General features: G+C 41.3%; 1 protein-coding gene across 1 annotated transcript; it reads right to left on the bottom strand.

The window, feature by feature from the left end:
- Positions 1–313: 313 nt before the first annotated feature.
- Positions 314–17,268, bottom strand: LOC311142798 (ADP-ribosyl cyclase/cyclic ADP-ribose hydrolase 1-like; the record flags this gene model as incomplete). The annotated part of the gene is made up of 9 exons (XM_084178479.1): positions 314–410; positions 2,807–2,893; positions 3,204–3,296; positions 3,388–3,461; positions 3,640–3,722; positions 4,158–4,296; positions 4,518–4,644; positions 16,981–17,104; positions 17,214–17,268. The coding sequence occupies 9 exons, from the start codon at positions 17,266–17,268 to the stop codon at positions 314–316; spliced, it is 879 nt and encodes a 292-aa protein (XP_084034605.1).
- Between the last annotated feature and the right edge of the window lie 1,213 nt (positions 17,269–18,481).

Genomic DNA, 18,481 nt, shown 5'->3' on the forward strand with positions numbered 1-18,481 from the left:
TATAATGTTGTCATTATGAAAGGACCAATCACAGAGCAGGGTTATGACTATGTCATTATGAAGGGACCAATTTGAGAGCAGAGTTATGAGGATGTCATTCTGAAGGCACCAATCAGAGAGCAGGGTTATGATGATTTCATTATCACAGAAATATAATTATTCTGTCTTTATTTCAGTTAAAATCAACAGACATAGTAAACAAACAGCTAAATGTATCTGTGTATCTAAAGAGAACTTGGACAGAGTATAATGCATTGAAAAGTGACACATTGCCTACTATGGGGGTAATATTTTTAGGGTGGATGTAACCTCTCTATAGATGTAGCCTCTGTCTGTGCAGTAGGCTATTAGCACAGGGCAGGCAGGAGAACTGTTGAGGGTTCCGGATGCACTGGAGGATCATCAGAGTTCTGTGAGGAGACATGAAGATTAAAAATAACGATGTGCACTCTACTGTGTTTAGGGTTCTGTTCACTTTCCCCAAATTCCCAGGTTTTCCAGAAATCCTGGTTAGATGTTTCCCAGAATCAGGATTGAACCCAATTGGTAGTTACAGTCTTGTCCCATCGCTGCAACTCCCATACGGACTCGGGAGAGGCGAAGGTCGAGAGCCATGCGTCCTCCGAAACACGACCCGCCAAGCCGCACTGCTTCTTGACACACTGCTCGCTTAACCCGGAAGCCAGCCGAACCAATAGGTCAGAGGAAACACCGTACAGCTGGCAACCTGAAGTCAGCGTGCATGCGCCAGGCTGCAACAAGGAGTCGCTAGAGCGTGATGGGACAAGGACATCCCATTTGGCCAAACCCTTCCCTAACATGCGCCAGGCTGCAACAAGGAGTCACTAGAGTGTGATGGGACAAGGACATCCCATCTGGCCAAACCCTCCCCTAACCCGGATGACGCTGAGCCAATTGTGTGCTGCCTCATGGGTCTCCCGGTCACGGCCGGCTGCGACACAGCCTGGGATCGAACCAGGATCTGCAGTGACGCCTCTAGCACTGCGATGCAATGCCTTAGACCGCTGGGCCACTTGGGAGGCCCTTATAGAATGTGTTTTTAAGCTCTCAAAATGTTTTAGTTTGAACATTCTAATAGTTCTGTGGCAGTGATTTCAGTTTAGAATGGAGCCTACATTCCGCACTGAAATGAATGGGGATACAACAAGCGTTATACTTTATAGTTTATAAACAAATGTGGGGAGGTTTGTAGGTGTGTAGTTATTATAATGGTCTATATTGTGTTAGTATAGTAGGCTAGAGTGAGAACTATAGCATCTTAAGCCATATAATGTGTTTTTAAGCCCCAAAATATTTTTGTTTCAACATTCTGAAAGATTTGTGGCGGTGATTTCAGTTTAGAATGTTAAAGCCTCCATTCCACCATTGAAATGAATGGGGATACTACAAGCTGTATAGGTTATGAAGTATGAATGGTTCCAAAAAGCAGTGTTGAGGCCATCTAAGTTGAGTCAGTCTGCACAACTCTGGGGCGGTGTTTGTAGCTGGAACGGATCAACGCAGCTGCAAATTAATATTTTGCCTTTGAAGTCTATGGAGCTTTTATCCTAATTTAAAATGGTTATAGTTAAAAAAGTACAAATAGCATCAACAATCTTTTGACAAGCAATCTACAATGAACAAAAATATAAATGCAACATGCAACAATTTCAAAGATTTTACTGAGTTACAGTTCATATAAGGAAATAAATTCATTAGGTAGGCCCTAATCTATGGATTTCACATGACTGGGCAGGGGCGTAGCCATGGGTGGGCCTGGGAGCACAAAAGGCCCACCCACTTGGGAGCCAAGCCCTCTCACTGGGGAGCCAGGCGTGGTTACACGTGGTCTGCGGTTGTGAGGCCGGTTGGATGTACTGCCAAATTCTCTAAAACGATGTTGGAGGTGGCTTATGGTAAAGAAATTAACATTCAATTTTCTGGCAACAGCTCTGGTGGACATTCCTGCAGTCAGCATGCCAATTGCACGCTCCCTCAAAACTTAAGACATCAGTGGCATTGTGTTGTGTGACAAAACTACACATGGTAGAGTGTTCTTTTATTGTCCCTAGCACAAGATGCACCTGTGTAATGATCATGCTGTTTAATCAGCTTCTTGATATGCCACACCTGTCAGGTGAATGGATTATCTTGGCAAAGGAGAAATGCTCACTAACAGGGATGTAAACACATTTGTGCACAACATTTTTGAGAAATAAGCTTTTTGTGCATATGGAACATTTCTGGGATTTTTTATTTCAGCTCATGAAACATTGGACCAACACTTTACATGTTGCGTTTGTATTTTTGTTCAGTACAAGTTGAGTCAGTCTGTAACATGTCAAAGTTGGTTTGGTGTTTGTAGCTTTAACGGTTCAAGAACAGTGGCAAATCCAAATGGCATTTCTAGCTTTAAAGGTTGAAGACTAGTTATGGTCCAAACTTTTTCCATGTTAACCTATGCCCATTGAAATGCATTGGGATTTATGTAAATATGGTTATAGTGTCAAAAATAATCAGTAGAATCAACAAATATTTTTTCAAGCAGCAGTGTCAGTGGTAGTCTGGACGTTTTAAAATTGTTTTGGTGTTGGTAGCTTTTACGGTTTTGGCACTAGAGGTTCCAGCAGAAGGTGAATAATAATAATAAGTATGAACAGTTTCTAAAGTTGTGCTTTGCTTTCAGCAAGCAGACCTAATAAGCAGGAATACTCAGGATTTCTGGAAAACTAGAAAGTTACCGAATTGTTCAAAACAAATTGTGTTTTAGTGAAGGAGGAAGTGATGTTTTGGTGATGTGACTCACAGGTCACTGTCTGTGCAGGTCCAGCGGAACCCTCTGGTCTGTAGGACTTTGATCAAATCCACAATGGAGCCCTGAGTGCAGGATTCTCTAAAGGAGGAGAGAAAGGGGATACATACAGTACATAACACACAGTATTTCTAAAGGTTAGTGTATTGTAGACAAACCATTTCTATCTGATGCAACTTGACATAAACATAATTTGCATGACATTTGCATAGATAAACTGATTTCATGTTGATATTTAAAGATATGCCCAGTTTGTAACTTGGGTATTTATCTAGGGTCCGTTCCAAATGGCACCCTATTCCCAATGTGGTGCACTACTTTTGACCAGGGCCCAAAGGATTCTATGTTGGGAATAGAGTGCCATTTGAGATGCATTCCTAGTCATTCTCACATGAAAGGTCCCTCCAGGTTGGCCACCACCTTGATGTTGACATGATCTACCATCCTGGGGTTCAGGCTGTCCAGCTCTACACTCCCAAACATGCTACAGCAAGATGAAAAGGACCAGAGTGAAACAATCACTACCACTGTTAGACCACTATGTACTGTCAGTGGTTGTCACGTCTTCGCCTTACCTTTTCCTGTTGAAAGCATTCTCTATGGATCCATTGAGCAGCACTGTGATGTTGCCACATGCCACTGCAGCAAACTGGCAAACATACAGAGATGAGGCAATCATAGCCAGACACAGCCCACAATATACAGTAGACATGTCATGCAGTCACCCAGTATCTCAGAATCACAAGGCATTTCCTTACCACAAAAATACTGCCATGAGATTAGTGGCATTCATGTAATTTAAGCTACCATTTTGTGAGTGAGCTTACGTTTTGTGAGGCTTGTCTCCACAAGGAATAGACAGGATGGTTTACACATGTTGACCACTCCGGGCAAGAGTTGAAATCAAAGCCTAACAAAGAGAAACACATGAAGGAGCTTCATAAGAAAGAGCCAGCCATATTTACATAGGTAAACCACCACAGTGAAGATTACATCATCTCTCTAAGGAAAAGTTAATTAATTCTACTTGTTTGTTTAGTGTGCAGAGCAGGGGGGGGGGGGGTAAAGCTCTCTGGTGCACAATTGGGAGAGTTTACCACAGAGATGGGGGTGTAACACATGGTGTTGTGAAACAGCTGTGCTACATAACACCCTATGTGGGCGATATCCCCCCTCTGTCTCAACTTCCTGTAAGCACTGACCCAAACATTACAACTGTGGCCAACCCCAGAGCCCCAGCCTGTCATATTGTGACCTCTCTCCTCATCCTTCAGATCTTTTGGGAACAATGTGAAGAGAGGAATCATAACTCTCTCTCTCTCTCTCAGATCATGATGAATCCTACCTCTGTCTTTCTCTCCCTGTCCGCACCAGATGAGGTCATTGAACATGTATCCCACCAGCGTGTCCTCCAGGGTCCAGAAACGACGTGTTACAGCTGCATAGCTGTGCATCAGCTCCCTGGTCTTACTCCAGAACAGCAGCTACAAACCATGAGGGCAACAAGCACACACCAGATACTAGATATTAGAGGAATCATAGATACTCAATAAATCAAAGATACTCAAAAACACAACACAGTCAGTTACATCCTCAGATGATTCAGGGCCCGTATTCATAAAGCGTCTCAGAGTAGGAGTGCTGATCTAGGATCAGGTCCCCCCTGTCTTGGATGAGAATCCAGCGCTGCCATGGTGTTACTCACCTTACCACATGTCAGAGTCTGTGGCGTGGCACGGAACATCCTTTTGTAGTCCTTAACCTTCACATTGCAGGGAGACTTCCTCACGACAGCCTCCTCAAACTCCCTCCAGATCTCCTCACAGTCATAGCTACAGTAACACACACAGCACTTATACCTATATCTAATCATAGATAAAATAATGAAAAATATGTCATGTTGAGAGCATGCTTATAATGAAATAAGAACCCTTACGGAAAACGACATGAATTTCAAATGTGATCACGTGATCTCATGTGATCTCTTGTTATCACGTGATTTTATGTGACTTTAATGTGATAACATGTGGCAACATGTGAGCATATGTGAAAACATGATCTCGTGAAATAAATGTGACAACATGGGGATGCAAAAAAAGCATGTGATACCATGAAACCACACTTGACATTTGAACATGTGAAAACCCAGGTGTTAAATGCCATTGAGAATATTTTACTTTAAAATGCTTAATTTACATTAATTCAATTTAAAGAGTCATGGTCCCCTACAGGTTTTGTTTAGGTTCCGGTTTGTTCCAGGGACGTCTCCAAGAACATTTTTAAAACATAGTGTCATGGTCCCCTGGATTACTTGGGACTCAACCTCACAACCTCTTGGTTGCTACCTGCTGTTCCTGCTGCGCCAGCAGATCTGTGGACATAATGGAGATTGGCTATACATATATTGCCAAGAACACATTTATGCACTTTGCCTAAACTATATACAACAACTTGAATGTGTTATTTCTATAAAATGAAAGTATGCTGCTCTATTCTGATTTCAATTAGTGTAAAAAGTATATATTGTTTAATTTTGTACTGTGACCACACTTGGGATTCAGCCTTAACTGGGATTTGAACTTAAAACCTCTTGGTCGCTAGCTACCTGAAATGTTCTGCTGCATGTCCTGCTACACCACCAGGTCTGGTATGGTTAGGGTATAGTGTTGTTCCCTGGGGTACAAAAAAGTCATAAGCTACAATTCACACAGTGGCGGTCGGTGCCGTTTAAGATAAGGGAAGACAATTATTATTTTTTACGAGCATGGCCTTATTTCTATTACAGCATATTGGATGACTGTCATTCATATTCCATTCACCCAGCTCAATGTAACATCGATAGGTTTAGACTACGACATGATACTAACATTTTCCCTATACCCATGAGGTTGCTACAACCTAGCCTACGAATGAAAGTTTACAACATACAGTGCATTTGGAAAGTATTCAGACCCCTTAACTTCTATTATTCTAAAATGGATTAAATCGTTTTTTTCCCTTCATCAATCTTCACACAATACCCCATAACGATAAAGCAAAAACTGGTTTTTGCAAAAATAAAATAAAATGAGATACCTTATTTACATAAATATTCAGACCCTTTTCTATGAGACTCGAAATTGAGCTCAGGTGCATCCTCTTTCCATTGATCATCCTTGAGAAGTTTCTACAACTTGATTGGAGTCTACCTGTGGTAAGTTCAATTGATTGGACATGATTTGGAAAGAAACACACCTGTCTACAGTTGAAATCGGAAGTTTACATACACCTTAGCCAAATACATTTAAACTCAGTTTTTCACAATTCCTGACATTTAATCCTAGTACAAATTCCCTGTCTTAGGTCAGTTAGGATCACCACTTTATTTTAAAAATGTGAAATGTCAGAATAATACTAGAGATAATTATTTATTTCAGCTTTTATTTCTTTCATCACATTCCCAGTGGGTCAGAAGTTTACATACACTCAATTAGTATTTGGTAGCATTGGCTTTAAATTGTTTAACTTGGGTCAAATGTTTCGGGAAGCCTTCCATAAGCTTCCCACAATAAGTTGGGTGAATTTTGGCCCATTCCTCCTGACAGAGCTGGTGTAACTGAGTCAGGTTTGTAGACCTCCTTGCTCGCACACACTTTTTCAGTTCTGCCCACACATTTTCTATAGGATTGAGGTCAGGGCTTTGTGATGGCCACTCCAATACCTTGACTTTGTTGTCCTTAAGCCATTTTGCCACAACTTTGGAAGTATGCTTGGGGTCATTCTCCATTTGGAAGACCCATTTGCGACCAAGCTTTAACTTCCTGAATGATGTCTTGAGATGTTGCTTCAATATATCCACATAAATTTCCTTCCTCATGATGCCATCTATTTTGTGAAGTGCACCAGTCCCTCCTGCAGCAAAGCACCCCCACAGCATGATGCTGCCACCCCCATGCTTCATGGTTGGGATGGTGTTCTTCGGCTTGCAAGCAACCCCCTTTTACCTCCAAACATTACAATGGTCATTATGGCCAAACAGTTCTATTTTTGTTTCATCAGACCAGAGGACATTTCTCCAAAAAGTATGATCTTTATCCCCATGTGCAGTTGCAAACCGTAGTCTGGCTTTTTTATGGCGGTTTTGGAGCAGTGGCTTTTTCCTTCCTGAGCAGTATGACGGCTGCGTGGTCCCATGGTGTTTATACTTGCGTACTATTGTTCGTACAGATGAACGTGGTACCTTCAGGCATTTGGAAAACCAGACTTGTGGAGGTCTACAATTCTTTTTCTGAGGTCTTGGCTGATTTCTTTTGATTTTCCCATGATGTCAAGCAAATAGGCACGGAGTTTGAAGGTAGGCCTTGAAATACATTCACAGGCACACCTCCAATTGACTCAAATTATGTCAATTAGCCAATCAGAAGCTTCTAAAGCCATGACATCATTTTCTGGAATTTTCCAAGCTGTTTAAAGGCACAGTCAACTTAGTGTATGTAAACTTCTGACAAACTGGAATTGTGATACAGTGAATTATAAGTGAAATAATCTGTCTGTAAACAATTGTTGGAAAAATTACTTGTGTCATGCACAAAGTAGATGTCCTAACCGACTTGCCAAAACTATAGTTTGTTAACAAGACATTTGTGGAGTGGTTGAAAAATGAGTTTTAATGACTCCAACCTAAGTGTATGTAAACTTCCGACTTCAACTGTATATAAGGTCCCACAGTTGACAGTGCATGTCAGAGCAAAAACCAAGCCATGAGGTTGAAGGAATTGTCCGTAGAGCTCCGAGACAGGATTGGCCTAAATGCCAAGTGTCACATCTGGAGGAAACCTGGCACCATCCCTACGGTGAAGCATGGTGGTGGCAGCATCATGCTGTGGGGATGTTTTTCAGCAGCAGGGACTGGGAGACTAGTCAGGATTGAGGGAAAGATGAACGGAGCAAAGTACAGAGAGGTCCTTGATGAAAACCTGCTCCAGAGCACTGAGGACCTCAGACTGGGGCAAAGGTTCACCTTCCAACAGGACAACGACCCTAAGCACACAGTCAAGACAACGCAGGGGTGGCTTCGGGACAAGTCTCTGAATGTCCTTGAGTGGCCCAGCCAGAGCCCGGACTTGAACCCAATCAAACATCTCTGGAGTGACCTGAAAATAGCTGTGCAGCAACGCTTCCCATCCAACCTGACAAAGCTTGAGAGGATCTGCAGAGAAGAATGGGAGAAACTCCCCAAATACAGGTGTGCCAAGCTTGTAGCGTCATACCCAAGAAGACTCTAGGCTGTAATCGCTGCCAAAGGTGCTTAAAAAAAGTACTGAGTAAAGGGTCTGAATACTTATGTAAATGTGATATTTCCGTTTTTTATTTTAAATACATTTGCAAACAAAAAAACAGTTTTTGCTTTGTAATTATGGGTTATTGTGTGTAGATTGATGAGGGGGAAAAATGATTTAATCAATTTTAGAATAAGGCTGAAAAGTAACAAAATTTGGAAAAAGTCAAAGGGTCGAGAGAACAATTTGAGTAATCAAGGTGACAAACAGTGACACATTCAACACTGCCTTGCACACTCTTACCTGCATCTAGCTGATCTAGGATGTAATCATTAGTCCAACAGTTGCAAATGAGAGTTTCAATTGGGCAAAAGTTTTGTTCCGTTTGCTCCTGTTCAAGAAAAGTTTTTCAACAGAATCGGCGGAATGAATATACGCCTGATCACCCGCAAACACAGTTCACTTTCGTAGCAGCCACATAAACAGCATGATCACTTAGCTCGTTGCATAATTCCATCTCGCATTTACGTGCTGTCCTCCTCTCACCGTTACCCTTCGCTTGTGGACTTCAGTGCACAACACAAAAGCTGTCTGTGACCAGGCGAAAAAACTTTCCAAGCCAAACCTTCTTACCATAACCGCTACACACAGCCGACATTGTTGTCACCATATTAGCTAACGTCATAGTCAACATAGCTATTGGAACTAACACGTGCAGTACAGTGTATAGCAAGCAGTTTAGCAGTTATACCGGTGGGCCCCGGTGGCAATACATTAATATAACCAAAAGTTTACCTTGAATAGGAAGGGTTCCAGTGTTGGATAGCCATAGCCAGCTAGCTAACATAGCATCCCTCTCTGTTTGAGCCGGGTGTTTGAGTAGGTTAAACTAGCTAGCAGCGTTCACTAGCTAAGTAAGTGAAAGTGAACAAAAATACAACAAAATTTAGCTAGCTCTCTCTCTCCTGCTTTTCCTTCATTTTTGAGGAAAATAATTTGTTCAAAACTGTTACATATATTGTATTTCTCTCTCTTTGAGTCAACTGCAGTGCTAGCTAGCTGTAGCTTATGCTTTCAGTACTATAGATTAATTCTCTGATCCTTTGATTGGGTGCACAACATGTCAGTTCATGCTGCAAGAGCTCTGATTGGTTGGAGGATGTCCTCCGAAAGTTGTCATAATTACTGTGTAAGTCTCTGAAAGGGGGTGAGAACCATGAGCCTCCTAGTAAAAAAAAAAAAGACAATGTACCCATAGGAGGACGGGAAAAACACAATATAAACAAAAGTATGTGGACACCCCTTCAAATTAGTGGATTCGGCTATTTCAGCCACACCCATTGCTAACAGGTGTACAAAATCGAGCACACAGCCATGCAAACATTGGCAGTAGAATGGCCTTACTGAAGAGCTCAGTGACTTTCAACGTGGCACATTCATAGGATGCCACCTTTCCAACAAGTCAGTTCGTCAAATTTCTGCCCTGCTAGAGCTGCCCCGGTCAACTGTAAGTGCTGTTATTGTGAAGTGGAAACGTCTAGGAGCAACAACGGCTCAGCCGCGAAGTGGTAGGCCACACAAGCTCACAGAACGGAACCGCGAGTGCTGAAGCACACAGCGCGTAAAAATCATCTGTCCTCGATTGCAACACTCACTAGTGAGTTTCAAACTGCCTCTGGAAGCAATGTCACCACAAAAACTCTTTGTCGGGAGCTTCATGAAATGGGTTTCCATGGCCGAGCAGCCGCACACAAGCCTAAGATCACCATGCGCAATGTTGTGTCGGCTGGAGTGGTGTAAAGTTCACCGCCATTGGACTCTGGAGCAGTGGAAACGCATTCTCTGGAGTGATGAATCTGGCAGTCCGACGGACGAATCTGGGTTTGGTGGATGCCAGGAGAATGCTACCTGCCCCAATGCATAGTGCCAACTGATGTTACACCAGAGAGTGCTGCTGAGGCTACTGTAGACCTTCATTGCAAAACAGTGTGTTTTAATCAATTATTTGGTGACATTAATATATTTAGTACAGTTTTATCTAAAAAGGATAACTTTTTAATGTTTCACTATTTTTATTTTTATGAAATTCGCTGAGGAGGATGGTTCTCCCCTTCCTCCTCTGAGGATCCTCCACTGATTTCACAGCTACACATATGAACTCACATGGTACAATTCGAACCGTAAACGGGGGGACTGGAGGTCCTTTTCTACTTTTTAAAACACATTTCCTGCAATTCTACACTTATTATGCCTCTCTTGAGGGTTATTTTGAGGGGTGTATGGAGGGGTATTTTGAAAATAAGTGGAAGGATAAGTGGAAGACCCCCAACCTCAGAGAGAAACATTTGCAGCTTTATAATGTGATTCTACAAATGTTGTCATGAGTGAGAGGAACATTTGCAGTGATAAAGCTAATTTCGTGCAATTCTACACATTTTGCCATGGGGCAGAGATTGAAATTTGCTGTTTTAAAGCTGATCTCATGTTGTTCTTCACCTATTGCCATGAGGATGAGAGAAAATGTTGCAGTTTTAAAGTGTGTCTGGTGAAAATCTCACTTTTAAAAGTTCATATTCTGTTAACTCACACCCAAATAATGACTTATCCTATACTCGCATTTGTGGCCAAAGCATAAATTGGAGAAGAAAACCCTTGAAAAAACATACCTCAAACCTGTATCTCAAACAGACCATTTAAAAAATGCTTGCTATTTCCTCACAGAGAATGATGAACAAGAATGTATCTGGTCCCTACTATTGCAGTCATGACGCAAGTGGTGCTATGCTGTCAAATACTCCCACATTTCTATTTTGACCAGCTGTTTTCAGCAACTGATCTTTTTTAATTTGGTTGTCATATAAATAGGTTTGCTAGCAACAAACTATTTAGCTAATTTCTAGCCTAGTGTGTGATATCCAATGCGATCTCCTTGTAATTCATTCTTTCCAGTGTCCTGAAGAGAAGGCCAACTTTTCTAGCTCATTGTTATGGATGTATCCAAATTAATGTCAAAAGAAAACAGCTACTTTGCTGTTATTCTGGCTGCAGAGGTCGCGACTGTGTTAGCCGTAGCTAGCTGGCTAGCTAGCAAGCAAGGGATAAGAACGTTGCCAGCGAGCATGGTAACGGAACATAAAGAATGAACGACTGGGTCGCGTCCATAAATATTGAACTAATCTAGCAACCAACAGATCAGAAAGTATGAATTCACTATATAAATGAAAATATCAATGAAAACATGTTTTTTCTACCGGTAAATGTGTGCTTATAGTACTGTTTTCTTTGGCAACTGTGGTAAAAGCGGGATAAACAGCTTAAACAAATGCATCGGATCCAACGAACAACTGGGTCACGTCTCTAGAAACCAAAAGATGATTAAGTATGAATTTGCTTATAAAGATGAAAGTATCAACGAAAAAAAAGTATTTCTACCAGTAAATGTGTGCTTTCATATTGTTTTCTTTGGCAACTGTGGTATAAGCGGGATAAACGCCTCCGTTCTGTACATTACTCGGCTCTGCCTCTTCCCACTGCATCCTCCATTATTTGCAAGGTAATGTACAGAACGTCAGCATTTATCCCTTACATATTTTAACCTCTACAGGATCGGTGTCCTGTATACGGGACGGTTGATATAACTTGCGCTAATGTGATTAGCATGACTGTTGTAAGTAACAGCAAACTTTCCAGGACATAAACATGTCTTATATGGGCAGAAAGCTTAAATTATTGTTAAACTAACTGCACTGTCCAATTTACAGTAGCTATTACAGTAAAAAAAAAATACCATGCTATTTTTTTAGGAGAGTGCACAACAACAAAAAACTTATCAAGGCAACTGGTTTGATACATTCACCTCTGAAGCTAAATAATGTACTTACATTCAGTAATCTTGCTCTGATTTGTCATCCTAATTGTCCCAGAGATAAAATGTAGCATTGTTTTGTTTGATAAAATCCATTTTTATATTTAAATGTAGGAACTGGGTTCTACAGTTTGAACCCCTGCTGTCTCTGGCTCCACACCCGCCCCGCCCCGCCATCTAGATGTGTGAAAGTTAGTGTATAAGCTAATGATCCATCATGTATGACATTCCTGGGAGTGTGTAAACTTACATTTTGTATTACCATATCATTTTTGTATGTTCTCTATAGTTATGTACTTGAAAATGTATCAATTGACCAATTCGGCACAATTGGGCAGACTTGATATGAAATAGTCCAGTATTGCAATGCGGCACTGGATCAATCTGAAACTTTGCACACACACTGCTAGTGGCCAAAATCTAAATTGCACCTCAACTACAGTATTATATAGTGGCCTTTCTCTTGCATTTCAAATTTGATGGAACAAAAAAATAAATAGAAAACACATGTTTTTTTGTTTGTATTATCTTTTACCACATCTAATGTGTTATATTCTCCTACATTAATTTCACATATCCACAAACTTAAAAGTTTTCCCTTTCAAATAGTATCAAGAATATGCATATCCTTGCTTCAGGTCCTGAGCTACAGGTAGTTAGATTTGGGTATGTCATTTTAGGCGAAAATTGAAAAAAAGGGTCCTTAAGAGGTTAAATAACTTTATTACACTGTCATGAAGCATGATGACCATATATGAAGAAAAAAACCATGACTGTAAAGAATTCATTACAATTAGGCAAGTGCACAGATAAGGCTCTACCTGTGCAGAGCACATGCCCCTTTGCCCTTCCAGTCTCCAAAGTGCCACTTTCGTTGGTAGTATAATTTCCCCAAAATGTGTATTTTTTTAAATTACTTTTTTCGTTGTTGTTCTGAACCCACTGTATGCAAGTCATAGTTAAATGCTCGTCTATGCTTCAGAACCAAAAAGTTGTGTGTCTTGATTGTTGACCAATCATCATTGGCGTGCAAAAGCGGGCGCGCATATCAAGATTAGTGACCAGAAAGAACTTGTTTAATTTCCTCCAGTTTTGCCAGGCAAAAACAGAGTAGGCCTACATTTATCATCCATATAAACTACAGTTTAGCAATCTACTGAGTCATCTTTGCCAGAACAATAGGCTACCTGGCGATTTGATTGATCATTTTCATATTTCAAATAGGTCTAGTTTGGGTGGCTACTGGCTATATGTCTAAGATAGGCAGCTGTAATATTATGGGATAAAAGATGTAACATATTCTGGCGAATTTATTACGATATTTGTGAGGAAGAACAGGGCTACTCGGCTGGCAATGAACACTCTTCAGAAAGGCTGCACTCCAAAGTGATGGCGCTGTGCAGCAGAACATGTATGATTCTGCTTGCTCTGGACTCCAGAGAAGTGACATGATACTGTATATCCATCGTTGATATTGGCTGCTAACATGAATGACTTTCAGCTCCAAAGGCAGGTTTAAAACGCAGTTTATTTCTGTAGCCTAACTTGCGTTTGAAAATGCATCACCGTTTATGGCTGTAAAGACAGGCTACATTAGCGCAGCGATTGTGTGCGGGAGTTCGCGCTATCACATGTGCATTTGCGAGCGCGGAGAACGCACGGTTTCTACCACTCCTTTTTGGGGTCGCGGATAAGTTTGAAAACCACTGGGATACATGATAGTGGCAACAAATGGATTTGGTTTAGGTATAGTTATGGTAGGCTACAGTATTTCTTACAATCTTCTATTTTGACTGGAATTGTGTTGGTCATTGTTAATAAATGCATAATTTATTCCAGTTCAATATAGTGTTGCAAAATACTCATCAGATTGGACTGCTTTCCCCAGAGCATGATATTTTGCTCTTTCACACAGAGGCCATCACCGGGGAGAGTGTTGGAATGATTGTGCAAATACTGTGAGGAACTATTATCATTCAGGGCCGACATAATATGGGCGGGCCAGGCCCCCTAGGTCCTCCTTGCCCGTCCAAATAAAATATTGAAATATTGATAATATTTGACCGAGACGCGCGCCGAACGAAAGACGCATCAATCTCAGATAAAGCATTCGAGTGAGTGAAACAGCGCTCCTCTGTCTCCGTATGTGTAGACCATGTACAGTATCTGATGATGTCTGGAGAATGGCATGTCATACTTTTTCTGGCCAGACAGCATCAGATACATGGGCTACGTATAGTAAGACAGAGGGGCGCTGTTTCGCTCACTAGTTTCACCAGAGAGGAAAAAGCGAAGGGACGGATCACTCTCGCGAAAATCTGTCCTGAATAAAAGGCGCTACATGGTCAATCTGACATCTGCATTGGCCGTGCAGCATTTACGTGATAAATTGGCCTTGTAGAAGTCAGGGCATTCATACTTATTGCGCTTCGCGGAGCAGCGCAGAGCTGTTGAGCAGAGTTGTTGGGAAGGAAGTTGTCAAGGAAGTGAGTTTGTGTTTATACAGGACCTCCCGCCCCACCTACTGTCAACCAATCATGTCAATGCGGAGCTATGTGGAGCCCTCCTTATTGTTAACAAATTTGGGAGGCGGACAGTGATGCGGTATGGAGCTAAATTTGGCCTCTACATGCCTTCGTAGGCTCCGCAAATGGGTCACATCCTCCATACGGAGCCTCCTACTACAATTGTGGATCAAGCATACATTGGATTTTAGCCCAATGCGTTTCTACAGGCATAATATGCAGACATAAGCTTGTCGCCTGCATTCCTGTCTTTGGTACAGCGACTCGATTTGTTAGGGTGGAGACATGAGCATCTCCTCTCTGGTTTCAGCCACTTGTGAAATAAAAAGAGGGTTGGCAGGTGCACAGTGCACTGTTCTGATGCTGGCTTCCCCTAAAGTAAATTGATGTTTTGCCAAAATTAAATAATTACTCCTGTTTAAATAAAAATCATTCTAAATAATTTACCAGAGAGCTTAACTTAGCCACAGAGGATCATTAGCTTCTATAATGTGTGAAGATAATGTGTCCTGAGTATAATTTTAAATGTTGTGACAAGAAGAAGGGGAGGGGTGTGTGGCGAAGATATGGGTGTCTCTCTCCAGAATGCATGCACTCAGCTCTCCAGAATGTCCTCCGCTGTCTCCCACCAATTCTTGCACATTCATTGTTTCATTGTGTGAATTGTTTGCCCTTTGATTTTTTCTTTAGCAATTCCCCATTACATACTGTGTGTTTAGTTGGCCTAGTAAATGTACCATTAATCCTCCTCATTTGGTTACATTAATTTCTGTTAATCTATGCATTACAGTCATTTACCCATTCTCATTCTTGGAGTGGAACAGTTGTTTGCAGAGCTCACAACCTGCTACACTTGTGAGAAACACGTGTTGGTTTATTTCATAACCATTATTTAGGAATTTTGTCAATGGTTTCATTGTCTTTTGTTTGGAGAGCTCCATGTGAGCAATGAGCACATCACATGTATGGTTTCTCTGTCCTGATAACTTTGAGGGAGCAGGCATGCCTGAGCACACCAACCTGCTGTGTTGATACAATGTTGCACTTCACTAGCTATAGCTCAAGTCAAGACAAATAGAAAGGGAGGCAGACAGGTGGAGTAGAGAGATTAATGCGATTGAAATAACCTTCATTTTCATCAAGATATTTTCTGCTGTTTTTATATGTCGGCATTAGGTCTATGCATTTTATTTAGTTGACAATGAAAGTTATAGGCCTCTGTAGCTCAGCTGGTAGAGCACGGCGCTTGTAACGCCAAGGTAGTGGGTTCGATCCCCGGGACCACCCATACACAAAAAATTATGCACGCATGACTGTAAGTCGCTTTGGATAAAAGCGTCTGCTAAATGGCATATTATATTATATTAAATAGGCCTACTGCTGCATTGCCCTATAGGCTATCTCGGAGTTCCATGGGCTAATTTCTTTAGCTGCCAATGGATCATGGTGTATCAATGTGTCCATATGGCAAAGGCTGGTGCTCTTGTATTAGTTGAACTTTAACAGTTAGATTTTTGTCATTTTAATTAAACATTTTATGATTAACCACGTGACAATAATTTTGAGAAACGAAATAAAAACGGGCCCGCCTATAGAAATCAAATGCCCCTCAAACTGATTAATTCTGGCGCCGGCCCTGATTATCATTCACAATGGATTCACAAGTGTAGCAGGTTGTGAACTCTGCAAACAACATTTCCACTCCGAGAATGAGAACGGTAAATGACTGTAGGCCTGATTAATCCATGTATTAACATAAATTGATGTAATCAAATGATGGGGATTAATGGTGAATTTACTTCTGGAGACATATGCTTGTCTAAATATTTCAAATTATACTCAAGACACATTATCTTAATTCATATTAACACAATAAAACAATGTATGCCAAGAATTGGCGGGAGACAGCTCAGGCATTCTGGAGAGAGACAGGCCAATATTTGAAACAATCCACAGCTTTAATAATAATAATATGCCATTTAGCAGACGCTTTTATCCAAAGCGACTTACAGTCATGCGTGCATACATTTTTGTGTATGGGTGGTCCCTGGGATCGAACCCACTACCTTGGCGTTACAAGCGCCGTGCTCTACCAGCTGAGCTACAGAGGACCACTTTAAAAGAAGCTAATGATCATCTGTGGCTAAGTCATGCTCTCTGGTGAAGTACTGTACTTTGAATGATTTTATTTATTTCTGTATAGACAGGAGTAATTAGGCCTATACATTTTGGCAAATTTATTTCAATTTACTTTAGGCTGCAGTGACTACTGTTACCGAATCTTGTCCAATGCTTTAGGCTACTCATCACATTAGCAATTGTATTTTATTGTTAGCCTGCAAATACTTTATTATTAAAGGTGGCTATTTCGCCTATGTTCCACAAACACGTTTTCACATTATTTCGCATGTTAAATCATGTGGTTTTCCGTAAGTGATTCTATGTTAGAAATACATTTGATTTATCAAGAAACTAAGTCGTTCAAACTGCCTACTTTTTCATGTCTTACCCACACTTTACCTGGAATTAGGGAAAACTAGTGTTATGTAGCTGTAACATCGACCAATCACAATGTGTTTCAGGTTAGGTGTCGTCCCCATCTCAGCTCTCAAACCATCAGTGCAAAACAAGACAATAACAAACCCTGATGAAAGAAATAACACAAGTACAATACCTCTTTGAATGTATTCATCAATGTCTACAAAAGTGTTATTTCACTCAGGTTATGGAGGTACTATGGACAAAGAACTCACATAATATGAGCATGTGGAATATCCTAGAGGTCGACGAAGACATCTGAAAGGTCATGGTGTTCAGAGGTCATGGATGGAGCTCTCCAGGTACGCCCCAAACCTCTCTTACTTTCAGAAATAGGCCCTGTTGCTGTCAATAGAGAGAGAAAGAGTGAGTGAGAGTAAGGACGTGTGTGTATGTGTGTGCACGTGCTTGGTGACATCAATAGACATCAAGAGTGTGAGGTCAATGACGAGACTAACTCAGTGTTATCCCCAAATGTGACTCTATAATTTCATGCTGTGTGTGTGTTTGCAAGCTTGGTGACATCACGTGTGAGGTAAAAGAAGAGCCGACCCATGTGTTGTCCCAAATGTGACTCTAATTATACTTTCACACTATACTAATAAGAGGCACTTTTGTGCGATAGGGGGAGAGGTCAGCCACTGGGAGTTTGCAGAAAGAAATACCAACAGGCCATACATAATGTCAGGCCAACATTTTTGGTAGGTAGTGTCAGATTTTGGTCAGTGTGTGTAATAGTGAGGAGTTGATGAGTCGGAGGGTATGACTTTAGTTAGAGATAGGGTTTATGAGTTGGGATAGTAGAGTAACAGTGGTTACCAGTGGCTGGCAGAGCTCCTTGCGTCAGAGAAACGCACTACTCTCAAGAGAACACACACTGGGTTTGTTGCCTGTTAAATCTAATCAGCCAAGGGAATGTGGCTGTCTCTTCCCACTGTCTTTGTGTCCTGTCATAAAGGTGGTTGTCTTTCAGTAGTTTACAGTAGATGTAAGGGTTAACAGTCCGTCAAGCACACACACTCAAATTATGGCAGACATTACTGATGAATGATACATCTGTTAAAAGCCAAACATCATCATCTATTTTCTTATCACTGATGAAGTACAGTACAGTTCAAACTCACCAACTCAACACCAATACCTTACCTAAGATTAGAATAAGTCGGGAAACAATAACATGGTAATAAATTAGTAATCATGTCAAACATATTCGATAGAAATACTCACAGTCAAAAAACCAATACATACAAAGACCAAGAAGTGCTTACCACTGCATAAGAAGGGACACAACCATTGATGAGTTGATGAACAGTTAGCTCCACAACATCTGGATGTCCGTAGGAGTGGTGTTCATGTCTCTCCCTGCACAGTAGCAGTGTCCTGGGGTTGTGCAGTGGACATCTACCCTCCTCCCTTGGCCACAAAGAAGCCTGAGGGGCTGGGCTCCCAAGACAGACACAGCCCTTTCCCAATCCATAGAGCT

The sequence above is a fragment of the Coregonus lavaretus genome, assembly GCF_964263955.1.
Source record: "Coregonus lavaretus genome assembly, chromosome: 2".
NCBI classification, from domain to species: domain Eukaryota; kingdom Metazoa; phylum Chordata; class Actinopteri; order Salmoniformes; family Salmonidae; genus Coregonus; species Coregonus lavaretus.